The 16,258-nt window shown below is 51.1% G+C and overlaps 1 protein-coding gene across 1 annotated transcript; it reads right to left on the bottom strand.

The window, feature by feature from the left end:
• Nucleotides 1-1,990: 1,990 nt before the first annotated feature.
• Nucleotides 1,991-16,256, bottom strand: EAF1 (ELL associated factor 1). Its single transcript, XM_056129859.1, has 6 exons — nt 16,072-16,256; nt 13,423-13,517; nt 11,207-11,343; nt 8,882-9,099; nt 7,067-7,312; nt 1,991-5,141 (listed from the first exon to the last, which is right to left on the bottom strand). Exons 1-6 carry the CDS (start codon nt 16,172-16,174, stop codon nt 5,095-5,097), a joined length of 846 nt encoding a protein of 281 aa, XP_055985834.1. The 5' UTR covers nt 16,175-16,256; the 3' UTR covers nt 1,991-5,094.
• Between the last annotated feature and the right edge of the window lie 2 nt (nt 16,257-16,258).

The following is a 16,258-nucleotide window of genomic DNA, read 5'->3' as shown; positions in this document are numbered from 1 at the left end:
AACATTTCATTTTCATTTCATCATCCTGTTATTCATCGATTGCCTCGAGCAGGCCCTAGTAACGTCTCTTTCATCCTAGCCCTGAGATTATATTCAAGGCTCTTTAGGAGAATGAGACCCATCATTGTTACTGGTATTTGGCATATTTGGTACACCACGGGGAGTTTGCCACACTCTGCCCTGGTGGTACTCAGAGCTCACACTTTCTCAGTGCTCAAAGATCACTTCTGGTGGGGCTAGGAGGCTCATCATAGGAGGAGGTGCTGGGGATTGAACCTGGGTTGGCCACATGCATGGCAAGCATCTTACCCACTGTACCATTTCTCTCCCTCCTCCACCCTGTCTTTTTCAGATCTTGGTTTTTATGTCATTTGATAACATATACAGATTTAATTCAATCTGGAGAGGTTGGAGAGATAGTCTAGGGGTTAAGGCTCTTATGCTTAATATGCAGCCTATCCTGGTTCACTTCACTTTCTCTTAACAAGTGCTTATATTTGATCAAATTTTTTTAAATAATTTTATTTTTAAATTAAAAAAAATTTATTAGTGAGACACCATGAGGTACAGTTGTAGACTTACAAATTTTGTGCTTGGGTTTCAATTATACAATGATCAAATACCCATCCCTCCACCAGTGCCCATTCTCCACCACCACTAATCCCAGTATCCCTCCCACCCCCCCATCCCCCCATCCCCCCTGCCTCTGTGGCAGGGCATTCCCCTCTGTTCTCTCTCTCCTTTTGGGTGTTGTGGTTTGCAAAAGAGGCATTGAGTGGCAATCATGTTTGGTCTATAGTCTACTTTCTGCATGTTTCTTCCATCCTGGGAGGATCCTCCCAACACCCTTTATTTGGCGCTCCCTTCTCTATTTGAGCTGGCTAGCGAGTGTGACTAGCCTCCAAGCCATGGAGCAAAATTCCTGGTACTAATCTCGGCCACTCTTGGGTGTTAGTCTCCTATTTTGTTACTTTATGTTTCCCAGATGAATGCAATCTTTCTATGTCTATCCCTCTGTTTCTGACTCATTTCGCTTAACATGATACTTTCTATGTAGCGGTCAGAAAAGATGAAGTCATGAAATTTACATACAAGTGGTACTACATGGAAAGTATCTGATTCAAATTTTAAGCACCCTTTAGGTGAAAGACACAACAATTGAGGCTGCAGTGATCGTACAATGGGTAGGGCCTTGCATGCAGCCAACCTGGATTCGATCCCATAGGCTGCCTGAGCACCACCAGGAGTGATCCTTGAGTGCTGAGTCAGGTGTAAACCCTGAGGACTACCAAGTGTGGTCCCTAAACAAAGCAACCCCTCCCCCCCAAAAAAAGGCACCACTATAAAAAAGATGGTCAGGGGTTGGAGTGATAGCACAAGTGTTTGGCTTGCACGTGGCCCACCTGGGTTCGATTCCCAGAATCCCACATGGTCCCCCGAGCACTGCCAGGAGTAATTCCTGAGTGCAGAGCCAGGAGTAAGCCCTGGGCATTGCCGGATGTGACCCAAAAAGCAAAAAAAAACAAAAAAAAAATTAAATTAAGAAAAAAATGATCAATGGCAATTTCGGAGCTTATAGCTTGTCCAACAGACAGATGTGGACGTGGCAGTCCCAGAAAGGTGGACCTGGAAGCAAGTGGCAGGATACTTCCAGCATGTGCACTTTAGGGGGTGACACAGCCCCCACAGAACTGTGTACACAACATTCCAGGTGAAAGGGATCTGGTGAGCTAAGACGACGTGCTGAGGCCGTGGGTGCTAGAACCAAGGCTTCTCCACTCCCCTTTTCAGACCCAACGCCACGTTGCTTCCTCCAATCGCCCTTCCATCTTCAACGACGCATCTTTTAAAGCTGCTGTGTACATCCTCAAACCTCAAGAGCAACAGATGTAATGAGACTTGAACACAAAGGATTCGGAAAAGACTGCTGGACATTGGCTTCGAGACCACCGATTACTACTAAAAAATTAAAACACACCAAATCATGGAGTATTGCTGACCTTCATTTTTTACTTAAATATAATGATTTTTTTTAAAGAGAATAAACCAAACAAACAAAACACAAAACACCTTTTACAGAGCAAATACATAAATGTAAACATGCACAGATCTACTTCATAATTAAGCAAAATAAACTTTTAGGCACAAGGTTTTAAAAATCATTAAAGAATGAGACAATGAACCCAAGACAAAGGTAATAGGAGGAACCAAAAAAAAAAACATTTTATAACGCCTCAGTTGGTCTTGTCATCGAAACTGTTAAGGCCTGAGTTTTGAAATTCATACCTTCCTTGCCAACTGGAAACATCCAATTTGGCTGTACCAAATATTCACCCATCGATTACTCTTTCAAGATAATGTAATAAATACATAACACATACACACACACACACACACACACACACACACAGAGAGCCCCGACTGAATCAGCCTCTCAAGCAGGGACACAAGGATTTTGGAATTTTCAAGTTTCCCACCACTGAAGCAAGTAGTATTAACACCACACATAGAAAAAAAACCTCTGCCATGAAAATAAAACAGCAAATGAATGGCATCACTACAGATCTCTGGTTCAAAGTTTCCCTAAATCACATCTTCACTGTGATCTCCCAAGACTCCTCTGGTGTTTTGAACCCCAGTCTGTAACCCTCACCTAACCCACAGGATGGTAGACATACACAGTGAAAGGCAATTTTAACATTTCGCTTCGAGACCAGAAACTCATGAAAATCAGCATGGATCTGAGACCTCAAACTTGTAAAACCTGCCCAATTCCAACCCCCCAGACCCCTTCTCCTGTCTCCCCCATCTGCCCTGTTGTCTTCGCCTCCTCCCCTCCAGCCTGTCGGCAGAGGAATCTATCTCCCCGTGGACACTGCAGGGAGCAGAGAGAACAAGAATCCCTACTCCTCTGGAGGAGTCCACACCCAAGAGAACTCTCGGAGAGGAGGGGAGCATGCGCAGAAACGCCGGGGGATACGGTGCGTGGGTGGGTGGGTGGGATGAGGGAAAAAATCCCAAGAAGGATCCATGATAACGGCAGACTGGGGAATGGGGCGGGTGCAGCTGAGAAGGCACATAGGCAGGAAGGCTGTGCGGTCTGGCGGTAGAGGAGGATTGTGCGGAGTCGGGCACAGGGTCCGAAGCTCCGAGAACACCAGTCACTCACCACACCAGGCCCAGGCACAGGGACTTCCTATAGAAACTTCTCCACCCGACATGCCCCAAACCACAGTTCTGTCTCTATAAATTGACTCTGGAAGGGGTGGGGGGAAGAGGGAGAGAGAGAGAGAGAGGAGAGAGAAAAGGGTGGGTGTGGGTGTGTGGGGTGGAGATTAAAAGCTATTTTCATTCAAGTTCCTGGAACTTGCCCCAGCTTGAACAAGTACAAAGCAGTGAAAACAATTCCCACCTCTAGTAACAATTCAAGTCTCCTAACCATGACATTCCCGGCTCACCTTCCCTGAGCTGTCATTCCTAAGGAATTACAAAGCAGTTAGCAATTCATCCTAAATTCCTACCTGACATTAAACCCACAGGACCCTTACAAGGGGCTGAGAAACCCAGTGTGAGGGGCGGTGCGCCCCGATTACCAACAACGGGTGGAGTGGAAAAGTGCACCCCAGACACCTTGTACCTCTCCAGCTACGTGGGATCCTCATGTGGATGAAACAGAAGACCCTTAGCATCACCCCACACCCAACTTCCACCACTGACCACCTGCTTCCTTTTGACATCCGGAGCGCATCCTTCCCCTAGCTGAGGAGTCTAGAGACCCAAGGCATAATAATTATGCTTCATCTTCCTGATACCCGTGGAGCCAGAGCAGACGGACACTTCCCGGGACACATGCATTCCAATGGTGGAAATGGGTCACTCCATATTAACTCTGGGGTCAAGTGCACACTAGCTCGCTGTGGACATTTCCTTGCGACCAGTTTCTCGCAGCAACAGACTCAGTCGGAAACTGCACACTGCAGAAGGCAACCTTGTGATGTAGCTCACATTGTCTATAAAATTAACACGCATCGGTCTGGGAGTCAGGCACAAACAACGGCACAAAAGTGTGAACACAAAACACCGCATCCAAGCATGGGTTCACGTCGCATTGCGGAACTCCCGACCAGGCCGTGGCTTCACCATTCCCACAGGTTTCCTCACCGTAGCTCTCTCTCACTGGCCCCGGCCCCGAGCGCGCTGCACGAAGAACACTTGGGAGGGATCTAAGACACGGAACTAAAAGGCCCAATTCAACTGAGTCACAGAATTGGCTGCTGCGTTTGTCGGCTCACCCTGCGCCGTGAGCTCAGGGACTGTGGGGAACCGAGTCTGAGCCGGACTCCAAGTCAAGTTCCAGGGGACACATCAGTCCCGTGAAGGAGAATGTCTGGCTCCGATAAAGGGGGATTCCAGGAAGGGAACAGTGGGAAAAGCCTGACTGGGAGCAGGAGGCCACCACAAAGCAGAGGTGCGCCGCCCGGCTGTAACGAGGGGTGGGGGTTGGGGGTGGGGTGGAACGAACAGAGGTGGGGGGAGGGGGCCACCAGCTCCCCACCTGGGGGTCCCCTTCTACACAGGTGCAACACACCAGGGTACACGAAGCTTCCTTCCCACTTTCATGTCGATGATTTAAAGTGGTTCGAGAACAAACTTTTGATAGGGCCCTGTGTGGTCCCCCCACCCCTCACTCTTGGGGTCCTCCAAGACAGTGTCTCATCTCACGGCTGCAGACCGTCTGCCGGCTGGGTGGTCGCTGAGGTTGGAAACTGCCTCGTCGCTGGCCTGGGGAAGCCATGGCCGGAGCCCTGCAGGGCACTTCTGGCTGGTTTTCAGGAATAGTGTTAACCCAGTAGAAACGCAATTCTGTAACGTCTTCTCTAGCTCTACTGAAACTTGGGAACATGAGATTACACGAGAAAAGTCACCCATCACCACTAAGTTGAAAGACTTGGGTACGAGAGCTCCGGAAACGCGGGTGTCTCCGAGGCACCGACCCGCCGCGCCCTGGGCCTCTTGGCTGTGGCCGCCGTGCTCAAGTCGCCCAGGCGTGCGGCGCATCTGTGAACCAACCGGCCGACTTTCAAAGGTCCAGCTCTAGTCGTCACTGTCACTGCCAGACTCACTCAGCTGCAAGTCATTCCCTATGGAAGGAAAACACAGAACCACATCAAAACGACACAATTTAAAAACGACACTCGCCCCTCCCGACAGCAAAACCTTGTTCTTGGGTTGAGAAGCGTGGTGACCACGCTACAGCAAAACCTGGCCAATTCCATTAGGAAACCTACTTGGGTCCCTGACAGACCTGGAACAGTTGACGTTTCAAAAGAAATGCTCCTTCCCCACCCACCCCGGCTTTTTGGGTCACATCCAGCAATGCTCAGGGGTTACTCCTGGCAGTGCTTAGGGAACCATATGGGATGCCGGGGATTGAACCCGGGTCGGCCGTGTGCAAGGCAAATGCCCTATTTGCTGTACTATCTCTCCGGCCCCAAAAATGCTCCTTTTGATACACACAGAAAGAACACAGCCCAAGCTTCTTATGGGGCCAGGTTGAGGGGCAAGCAGATGAGACTGCAGGTCAGTTGCTAAGGAAAGACAAGTCACTGACTCGCTTTCCAGTGGAATAGTTTGCAGTAAGCTGTTCTGTGAAAACTGAAAGAACAGCAAGCGGGCTTCCGCCAGGAAGGCAGCCAGTGTGCTAGTCTCACCCTACCCCTCCCACCCCTCTTCAGACATTCACCTCACGCCTCAAATCTCAACCAATGAGTTTTCTGTCAAGTCATCAACTTTTGCTTAATGTGTGTGTTTTAAGAACAAAGACTAGATCCCTTCCCTTTGATTACAAAATACAACCTTCTGACAGGCTGGAGCACAGCGCAAAGAGGGTAGGGCATTTGCCTTGCATGCAGCTGACCCAGGTTCAATTCCAGGCATCCCGTATGGTCCCCTGAGCACCACCAGGAGGAATTCCTGAGTGCAGAGCCAGGAGTAACCCCTGCGCATTACTGGGTGTGACCCAAAAAGAAAAAAAAAAAAGCAACCTTCTGACTTCTAGGATGCTAGGTCTTTTCAAAGTTTGCTCGAAGGGTACAGGGGTGGTTCAGATTCTTTTGGGAGTGGCCAGTCCAAGGCCCCTCCTAACGACACCTGTTCAGTGCTAGATTTTCTTCCTAGGTTCCAACCTAAACAACTTTTGGCAGAAGTGGATGTGAGAATCCAGTGACTTCAAACAAACAAACAAGAATACACTAACTTTCCATTTAGTCAGACAGAAAGGATAAAAGCAGAGCTTTATCACCGTGCCATGCTCTACCCGATAAATCAGCGAGGTTGGCTTCCCCGTGACCTCGAAGGCTTCCCAACCCCCTCGAAGGACTCTGCACCAGGTGAGAACATTCATCAGGTTCCTGACACTCTCTCTGTCTCCAAAACACATTTCCCTTTGTTCTTTTCCTCTACTCTCCCATGTTGATAGCACCCTGAACACAATCTGCAATCTAACAGCCCCTTCCTTCCCCTTTTGCCAAACCGGAGCTGAACCCCAAACGTATTTGAACGGGCCGCTGGTCTATGGGCACTGACACAGCACAGCGCCTGGAGAACTCTGGGTGCCGGGGACCAGGAAGAACCCAGAAGGCAAGGGACGCTATGGTGCCAGGCAGGGCCCCTAGCGCCGGGCAGAAGCAAACACAGAAAGCTCTGCTGTGGACGCTTCAGCACTGTATCCAAGTTCTTCAAGCCAACGTGGCGCTGGGTATGACAGGAATAGGAAGGAGAAGAGGCTTTGAGCTTTATCCTTTCTCTTTGCACTACCTGAGGACTTCCTGCTTTGTGCTCAGACCTATCTCTGTTGTTGGGGGTCTTAGGGGCCACAGCCTGCAGGGCTCCTGGGTTACTCCTGCCAGGGAGTGGGGGAGCCCGTGGCAGGGAACAAACTCATGCTCCACCCGCAGCCCCGCGGCTGCAGCTGACGCGCTACCCTCTGTGCCATCCCTGCCCGTCAGTTTTCTCTGATGCTACGGAATAAGAAAGGCCAGAGTGGCCAGGTTCAGAGGGCACTCACGGAGGGTGTTCATGAGCTGGCTGCTTCCCTGGGGCCGGCTGGTCCCGTTGGCCACGTCCGGCCGGCCGCCGTAGGACTGCTGGTGTGAGGGCGGCAGCGGGGGCGGTGGGGAGGCGGGTCCGTGCTCCTCCCCGCCACTGCTGGAGCTGTCATCGTCATCGCTGCCCGAGGAGCTCTCAGAGTCTGAGGAGCTGCTGCCGCTGCTACTGCTCATCTGCTCGATGAGGTCGACCTCGGCCCTCAGCTCTGGGGGGGGGAACAAATGACAACGCAGGCTCAGCACAGCAGTGCACAGAGCGCTCCGGAGGACACACATCACGGGGTGCTGGCTGGGAAACACCCCTGCAGACCAGCGCCTACTTCCGAGTCCCCGCACGCTTCCAAGCAAAACTGCCCCAGACCGACAAACTCCAGAGAAAGAGAGTGGAATCTTAAATTCAACTACCGTAACCAGAAAGCAAACTGGTTCTGGCTAATGGATGATGGTGTTGGGATCATGACCCTCTGCTGGAAGGGAGTTGTCAATTTTGGCTGTATTTGCTTTAAATTAAAAAAAAAAAAAGTGAATTGATCTAACTCTAAATGCAAAGAAAAGTAAGAGGATATAGGGCTGAAAATCATCTGAGGAGGAACTAGAAGGATGAGTGCTTATTTTGGATCCTCTTCTACCCAGGGGAGAGACCTAGGGAGAAGTCGGTGAGTTTTCTCTGACGCTCTGGAATAAGAGAGGCCAGAGTGGCCGGCTGCAGAAGGCAAGTCATGGTAGCAGACTGGGAGGAGGAACCAGAGTAATGGGGGCAAAGTGGGAGAGTGACATTCTTCCTCCTCTTGTGCAACAGCCGACAGCACACTCACTGGGGACTGCGAAGCAGGGAAGGAGAAGCCCAAGCATTTCAGGGCCCCTGAAAACACTGATGAGAGCTGGGCGGCTCCTGGGAGCAAGCGGCTGCCTTTCCTGCTCCAGCTCCGTGTGGGTGTGGAAGCCCAAAATGGTCCTTCAAGGATCTCTGACAACCGCGAACTACTCAAGTCTCCTCAACCAGACGGAAAATGTCCAGAAAAAGCAAGGAAAATAAAAATAAGAGACTTAGCTAGATACTGTCCAGAGAAATTTTATAGGCACTTCTCTACCGGGGGGGGGGGGGGGGGGGGGGGGGGGGGGGGACGACGACGACGGGACGACGAACTTCCAAAGGACAGTATTTACAGATTTCCTGTTAGCACATGGGAGTCCCAGTGGTCCTTCTACCCTAGATACCATACCAGCCTTGGCACAACTGGTTTTCACCTCCCACGCCCGGAATTTAAATTGATACCCGGACTCAATAGTGTCAGCACGTATGGTTTAGAAGGAGAGACGGGAAAAATTTCCCCCAGAGCCTCAAACATGCTAGGTGGACTTTCAGGTGGCAGTCCCGGTGCTCTGAAGGCCTTGGAGCAGAAAGTTGCCAAGACAGGGGCCACCCAAGGCACTACTCTGGCTCTCTTCTTGTCAACTGAGATAAACGGCAGCCGCCACCTGCCTGATCTGGAGAGGTGAAGGCTGTTGATAGAGCAATATGGCACCGTGCGATCTCCACCCTTCTCCCCCCTACCCAACACCCTGCCCCCCCAATTCCAGGCTAGCATGACGCACCCCCACCCACCCACCCATTCCATGCTAGGCACACGTGCGTGCGTGCGCGTGCGCGCGCGCGCACACACACACACACACACACATCCTCATTCCAGGCTAGACACACAAACATACACACACCCCACTCCCACTCTCCCCCTCATTCCAGGCTAGCAGGGCTCCTGCAAAATGTTCTCTACCTCTTTTGATGTCATCCAGCTGAGGTTCAGGTGAGGGGTTATCTTTCAGTGGAGAAGTTTTGGGTCCAGTTGGAGGCTTCGTTGGGGCTCTGAAGGGCATAGGTGGGGGTGGTGGCGGCGGCGGCGGTGGAGGCGGCGGTGGTGGTGGCTGTGATGGCTGTGGAGGACGGGTGGGTTGCTGTTCCATCCGTGCTTGGATCTTACTGCTACCCTCCGCTCTGAAATAATATACAGACAATTAAGCTGGCGGGCAGAGAGTGGTTCATGGATTTGTCCAGGCGACTGAGCAGAAGCCCGGGCTCTTGCACATACTCCAAAAATACTGAGCTTGTATTTCATGACATGCACTACTTATTCAGCACGCACTAACTGCATTCTGGTTCTACCCATGCACCAGAGGCAGAGGAGGAAAATGGACCTGCTGCCCTCACAGAGTGTCCCAGCAAGAAGCAGAGCCAATAATACACGGACTGGGAAAAGCAATTAGAAACAGGAGCATCTTCTGACTGTAAGAAGACACAACCACTCAATGTGCATACAATATAAAGTTATAATCACAAATGTATTGAGTTATGACATGAAACTCGCTCTTGAACTACTGGCCGGTTTGCAGAGTTTTCTGTGACTGGTTCACTTCTCATTTTTTGTCACGGGCCAGTTAGTTCATGCTGCTAGATAAGCAAACGGCATTGTCCTAAACAGAAATTGCTACCCAGCAACTTCTTTCTTTTGAAAAGGGACCGGCCGGCACTTTTGGAATTTGAAACTGGCCATTTCAGGACACTGTGGGTTCGGACTTAGATCCGGAAGCTGCACTTTTTATAAGCATCCGAGAGAAACAAATGCTAGTATCCAGGAGAGCAGTAACGCAACAGCCCACACCCATTAGCTGCTGGAGGAGGAGGAGGTAATTAATCTTAACACATGGAGAGGGAAGAGAGACCCAGGGACTAGAAACAGGTCAACTGAATCAACAAGTGGACTGGCCAAGGAGGTGTCTACATTCGTAAAGAGGAAAACAATGAGACAAAACTGGGAGCCCGGTGTGGGAAGTATGAGTCCAGATGGAGTCACTACAACACCTTAGCATAGGGGCAGGAAAAGAGAGCAAGATCTGTAAAAGTGTACTGAGCCCAGAACTGCGCTTACATTCTTCTCTATTTTTCATGTCTGCAAAATGGGTCACGCGAACAAAAAAAAGGGTCAAACTCTGAAAACTCAAGGAGCTGACAACAGCCTTTTTTTTTTTCCTGGCCACTGTGCTTTGTACACCTTCTCTAGACAGAATATTTGTATTTTCCCAACAATTATTGGCACGAAGGAGAGGCAAGGGCCGTGGGGGTGGTGCAGCAGTGAGGCCTTGGGCTGATATTCTGAAGCACCACAGTGCTGGCAAGAACCAAGTCAGCAACGAACACTGGGAAGCAGCTGTGCAGGGGCCGACCCTGCTCTGGGGATGAATTGAGGCCAAAAATGTAATATGGAATGGCAGGGCACACCTGGCGGTGCTCAGGAGAGGCCTGTGACAGTGCTCAGGGGACATGAGGCACTGGGGGTTAGCACCTCCCCTCCTGCACCATCTTTCCCAGCCATACTTCGGCTTTTAAACCCCCAACAATAACTACCTTCCTAAACGTCATTTGTAAAGACCAGGTAATGCACACGGACATTAGTAGAGCCTGGCACAGGAGAACCTTGCTATATAGGGGGGCGGTTTTTATTTTTATTTTTCTCCTGGACTGAGTAAAGAAAAGGAAGTAGAAGCAAATAAACCCTAGCCTCTAACACTCTATAAAATTTAATTACAACATTTCAATCACTGCTCTATCACAATATAACAACAACAAAATGCTTGGTTATTTCTATCTGTAGAATGAATTTTGTCTTCCCAAATAAACTCTGACTGTGTATTAGGCCCTAATGAATAAAATAATTCAGGAGAACTTCCAAAACAGACAAAGCTTCAATTCGGTATTAAATGATGTCAAATGTATACTGTAAAAAAAGAAAAAAATCACCAAGTAATTTCTAGCAAAAAGTACTTCCATTATTCTTTCATTAACAACATCTACTATTTTTCCTTTAGGTAGTACTACAATGACAACTATATTGAGATCAACAAAACTGATGTATAAGACACATCTTTTCCCCAATAGCTTGTTCCGTACCATGATTTCTTTTCATACTTGTGGGAAACACAGGGACATGTCCGGAACGCTGGTGAGGACGGGGGGTGGACATCGGCCTCCTCAGATGCTCACAGGCTAACACAGAACTGAAAAGACAGATCCCAGGTACACACACACTTCCCTCTGGCCCACATACCGTGTTTTCTTGACCTGAATGCTGCTACTGAGTTTCTCCAGCACGTACTCCCCGGTGTCATGATTGATGATAAGCACACAGTCTTTCTGATAAGGCCTTTTGTTCCCCTTGAACACGGTCATTGGTGGCGTGGACCCCTACGCATGTCACATACACAAAATGATCATGTTAAAGTTAAACACACTGGCAATGACTAGCTAAACTGACTCTACAGATACCTTAAGAACGAAATGAATTAAATGCTACTTAACCCTCTGGTTTCTTGGGCTAAAATAAAGTAGAAATAATATAGCAAACATGCGTGATCTTGTAGTTATTTCTAAGTAATCCAAGAAGGTAGTATTTTTTTCTTTTCTTTCTTTTTTTTTTTTTGCTTTTTGGGTCATACCTGGTGATGCTCAGGGGTTACTCCTGGTGCTGCATTCAGTCCTGGCAGTGCTTGGGAGACCATATAGGATGCCAGGGATCGAACTCGGGTCAGCGTGTGCAAGGCAAACGCCCTACCCACTGTACTTTCGCTCCAACCCCATAATTTTCTTTAAAAAAAAAATCACTGTTTATCTTTCTAGAAGTACAACAAATATTTTAAGTAATGGGGAAGTGTGGGTCACAGAGATAGCCCACTGGGCAAGAGTGCATGTTTTGCAGGGAGGAGTCCCAGGTTCAATTCCTGACATGACGTGGTCCCTCAAGCACTGACTTGAGCAACTGCTAAGCCCTGAGCCAAATGTGGCCCTTAACCAAAAAATGGTAACGTGAAATGTGAATGAAGAAAAATCAATTAACCCGGCTTGTGTTCCTCCGCACCCAGCTCTCCCTGGGAGTGGCACACAGGTGAGTGAGGCCCATCTTTCGGTGTAATGGGAGAGTTCGGGCTTCCCTCTCAGGCCCAGTAACTGACAGCATCTCTAAGGCAGGTATTAGTGGGCAGCCCAGAATAAGCACACCAGGCCACTCCCCTGCTTGGCTTGAGGTGGAAGAATAAAATCTTGAAACCACACAGTTGGCCCGCCAGCCTTGCTAGCCCTGAGCTCAGTGCCCGCGGCAGGAGGCAGCTGGCCCTCCTTCCCATCCACTGGCCTAGTTTACAGGCGTTTACAAGCCTCGCCTCCAATAGGCGGCCCCTCCCTCTCTTCCAATTACTCAACCTTCAAATCTGCTGCTCAAAGGTCACTTCCTTAGGGGAGCCTTCCCTGATTTTTCTAAAAACAAGGGGCTGTGTTTTCTTATGTTCCTTTAAAATTTATGGTCCATGATGGCAAGAAGTGCAACTATTTTGTTCACGGCTGTCTCCTCTGCCTGACAACATGCACACTGTGTTCGCCAAATCCTCGGTTTGCGCAGAATTCAAAACTGCTTCTTCCTTGATTCCACATTCAGAGAGCAAAATCTGAAGACTTGAAAGGGGCCTTAGGGGCCATTTATCTAACCCCTTTTTATTATACTGGGGAAACTAGGGTCCAAAGGGAGATGATGTAAGCTGTCAAAGGCAATTAAAGAAATAGCAGTTTCAACCCAGACAAGTAAATTTTTCTGCGGGTGGATCTGCGGTTTGCCCGGGACACGGCGCTGAGCAGACCGTTCTATCACCGGGTCCCTAGAACTCGGGATGTACCAGGATAGACTAGGGCAGACAACAAAAAGGTCATTACAGAGCCTGCTCCTCTGTGTTTTGTAGCCAGAGTGCAACCTCGGGTAAGGGGACAGTGTCACCAAGTGTCTCTGCAAGGGTTTGCAACTCCGCTTTCCATGGGGTGGCTCAGCCCACCCCAGCCCTCAGCCAGTCCAAAGCGCTGTATCTCTAGTTACCAGGTGCAACTCTAAGGCACTCCTTGCCAGGCAGCATCGACAACTCCAGCCTGCCCATCCGGGGCTCTGAAGGCAGTCGGAAACAGCAGCAAGGCGCGTCGGAGGCCTCCTCTCTTCCCAGTCAGGGGCCTGTGGGAACTCCTTAGAGTTCCTACCTCTTTCCCGCTGGAGTTCAGGTGGCACCTTGTTTACTTCGCAGGAGCAAGGAGTTGAGGAGAGAAGGCACAGCATTTTCACCCAAGGACTCCCCCCAGTCTGAAATCCATCCTACCCCAGAATCTTAAGCCAGCCCTTCAGAATACAGAAACTATTTTAAAGACATTCAAATGGTAACAACAGAGACTGTATGGCTCCGTGCAATTTGACACTACTTTACTACTTTAAACAGGCAACACAGGAAGACTTACAGGGATATGTGGCAGTGTGATTGTTACTTCATCTCCTTTGCCAACCTGAAGCTCTCCTTCACAGGAAGTGTCAATAGATGCTGGCTTAAAGTCATCTAAGGGAAGAGAAAAAAGTATTTATGCACTTTACCCTACAGGTTTTCTGAACTTTGTCACTCTTAAGAACCAAACAAAAAGGTCTCCGGGCTGGAGCATAGTACAGCAGCCCGGGCACTTGCCTTGCACGTGGCTGATCCGGGTTCGATCCTCAGCATCCCATACGGTCCCCCAGCACTGCTAGAAATGATTTCTGAGCATACAGCCAGGAGCTACCCCTGAACACTGCCGGATGTGGCCCCCAAACAAAAAAAAAACACAGATTGCATAGCCAATACATGGAAAATTTTAATTAAAAAAAATTAAACAATGTCATTGTGGGCTGTGGGGATTGTTCAGTGGGTAGAGTGCTTACTTTTCATCAATAAGGTCTTGGATTTGAACCTCAGCACAGAAAACCATGCAAAAAAAAAAAGAAAACCCACCTAGAACAGTATAATGAGCCCCTGGTACTAATACCCAGCTTCAATAATGCCTTCACCCAGGTTCAATCTTGTTTCAAATCTACCTCCACATACTTTCCCTCAGTCTCCAGCTGATACTTTGTGTGTGTGTGTGTATATATACATATATGTGTATATATACATATATGTGTATATATATATATATATATATTTTGAGGGGGTGTGCTACATTGGCAATTCTCAGGTTGACTTCTGGTTGTGCACTCTGGGCTCTCTTGGAGGACTCAGGAAACTATATGTGGTGCCAGGGAAAGAATCCACATCTGCCATATGCAAGGCCAAGTGCCCTACCAGTTGTACAATCCCTCTGGCCCCACCCAGCTGGATTATTTTAAAGGGACAATGGTTGGGGGAGGTGGAGGGGTGGGAGAGGGATGGGGGCTCACCTTTAGAGCCCAGATCTTCTTTCTCAAATGACCAATGAAAACCAATGCCTTGAGGTCCTAACACATTTTTTTTTTGGGCTTTCTGGATCACACCCAGGGATGCTCAGGGGTTCCTCCTGGCTCTGAGCTCAGGAATTACTCCTGCTGGTGCTGGGGGGGAAGGGGGGGGGGGGAACGGGACCATATGGGATGCTGGGAATCGAACTCGGGTCAGCCGGGTGCAAGGCAAACACCCTGCCCACTGTGCTATAATCGCTCCAGCCCCAAGAGCCTAACAGTTTTATAAGAGAGTTATGGGGATCTAAAGCACGTTAACAGCGCCCATTAAAAAAAAAAAAAAAAGACTTGTGATTGTAAAACTCCAGAAAGACCAGAGTGGCTCTCCCTTTGCACAGGGACTCCACCTGCAATTTGAGGCACAGCTATGCTCCAATTCCAGCGCTTTATGGCAGAGGTCCCCCCTGAACCCGGCGTTCGCAGCAGGAAGGTGGAGGAGTTATCTCTGCAAACGCAGCCCTGCTCCGGTTCCCCACGGGGCGGCCCGTCCCTCCACTTTATCACACGCCTGCTGCTCCGTGGGGTGGGGATGGGTGGGTGGGGGGCCGGAGCAAAGGGTCTCCTTCCAGCGTGCACGTCGGGGTGGGGGGGGGGAAGGCCCACCCCCCCACCCTCCCCCCAGGGGCTCGGCCACACTCCCAGCATCCTCTCCCGCAGAGCGGGTGGGGAGGGCGGAGGAATGGCACGCTGGCGCGGGCAGGGCGAGTGACCACACGGCGATGGCCCCTCATTACGGAACACACCCTCCGCCACTGGCGTTGAGTCACACGGAGGCTCAGCGAAAACAAGTCTTCACCGGCCCCGGGAGCCCCGAGCCGGGAAATGACGACGGTCGGGTGAATCAGGGGGCAGCGCGGCCAGCCCGCGTGCCGAACCCCCCTGGGACCACCCCCCCACCCCGGGGGGGTCTAGAATAATCAACCACCGGGCCAGGGCGGTCCCACGAGAGCCACCCTCACCCCCACGCCACCGGCATCCCGGCCGCCCGCGCCCCTGGGTGGCTCATCCTAGGGTCCAGCTCGTTTTTTTCCAGCCCCCCATACCCCTACCCAACTGCACTTGAACTCGATTCCAGCAGCGACAGCCGGGCAGGGGCGGGGACGGCCAGGAGGGCACCTCGGAGGCGGTGCAGCAAGCAGGACAAGACAGAGAGGGGGGTGTGTGCGTGGAGGGGGTTGGGGCGGGTTCAAGGGATCCGGGGAGGTGACGGGGGGGGGGGGGGACGCGGAGGATCCGGGACCCCCGGGTCGGAGCTCAGACAGGACCGGGCTCGCGCGAGGTCCAGCAGAGACGGCGGCGCTGAGCAAACCAGAACCGTCTTCCACGGAGGAGGAGAAGCCCCTTAGGGCAGAAGCGGGGCAGAAAGTGGGGGGGGGGGGGGAGTGGTATGGGTGGGTAGGAGGGCTCAGCGGCTGTGCAGGTGGGAGGAGGAAGAGAAGAGGGCTCCGGAGTTTCCCAAGCAGCATCTGGGACCACGAGGCAGAGTTGGCAGAGACGAGGGTCTGCGGGGGGTGCAAACCGCGGCGTGGGGGAGTCGGGGGAGAAAGCTGAAGTCCCGGCGGAGCTGGGGTGGGGGTGGGGGGGAACGGGGGGTCCCGGGCGGGGAAGTGGGGGGTGGGGGGGCAGCGGCGGGAGCGCGCACTCACAGCGAATGGTGTGGAAGGAGGTGCGCGGCCGCTTCTCGAAGCTCTCCCCGAGCCGCAGGCAGTGCTCCTCGCGGTCCAGCAGCGGGTTGGCCGTCCCGTTCATGGCCCCGCGCGACGGCGCCGGCGTCCCGGAGCACCAGGCTCCCGGAGGCCCACCACCGCTCCGGAGCACACGGGGGCGGGGAGG

This window comes from Sorex fumeus, unplaced genomic scaffold (assembly GCF_029834395.1).
Source record: "Sorex fumeus unplaced genomic scaffold, SorFum_2.1 ptg000072l, whole genome shotgun sequence".
Taxonomy (NCBI): Eukaryota; Metazoa; Chordata; class Mammalia; order Eulipotyphla; family Soricidae; genus Sorex; species Sorex fumeus.
The sequence above is the reverse complement of the archived record's forward strand: the minus strand, read 5'-3'. Positions and strand labels throughout refer to the sequence as shown.

Excerpts from the sequence above, each read along its gene's own strand:
- EAF1 (XM_056129859.1), bottom strand. The coding sequence starts at position 16,174 with ATGAACGGGACGGCCAACCCGCTGCTGGACCGCGAGGAGCACTGCCTG. Across the intron at positions 13,518-16,071 it reads CTCCTTCCACACCATTCGCT|ATGACTTTAAGCCAGCATCT; the intron begins GTGAGTGCGCGC and ends CTCTTCCCTTAG. Across the intron at positions 9,100-11,206 it reads ATTCAGGTCAAGAAAACACG|AGCGGAGGGTAGCAGTAAGA; the intron begins GTATGTGGGCCA and ends ATATTATTTCAG.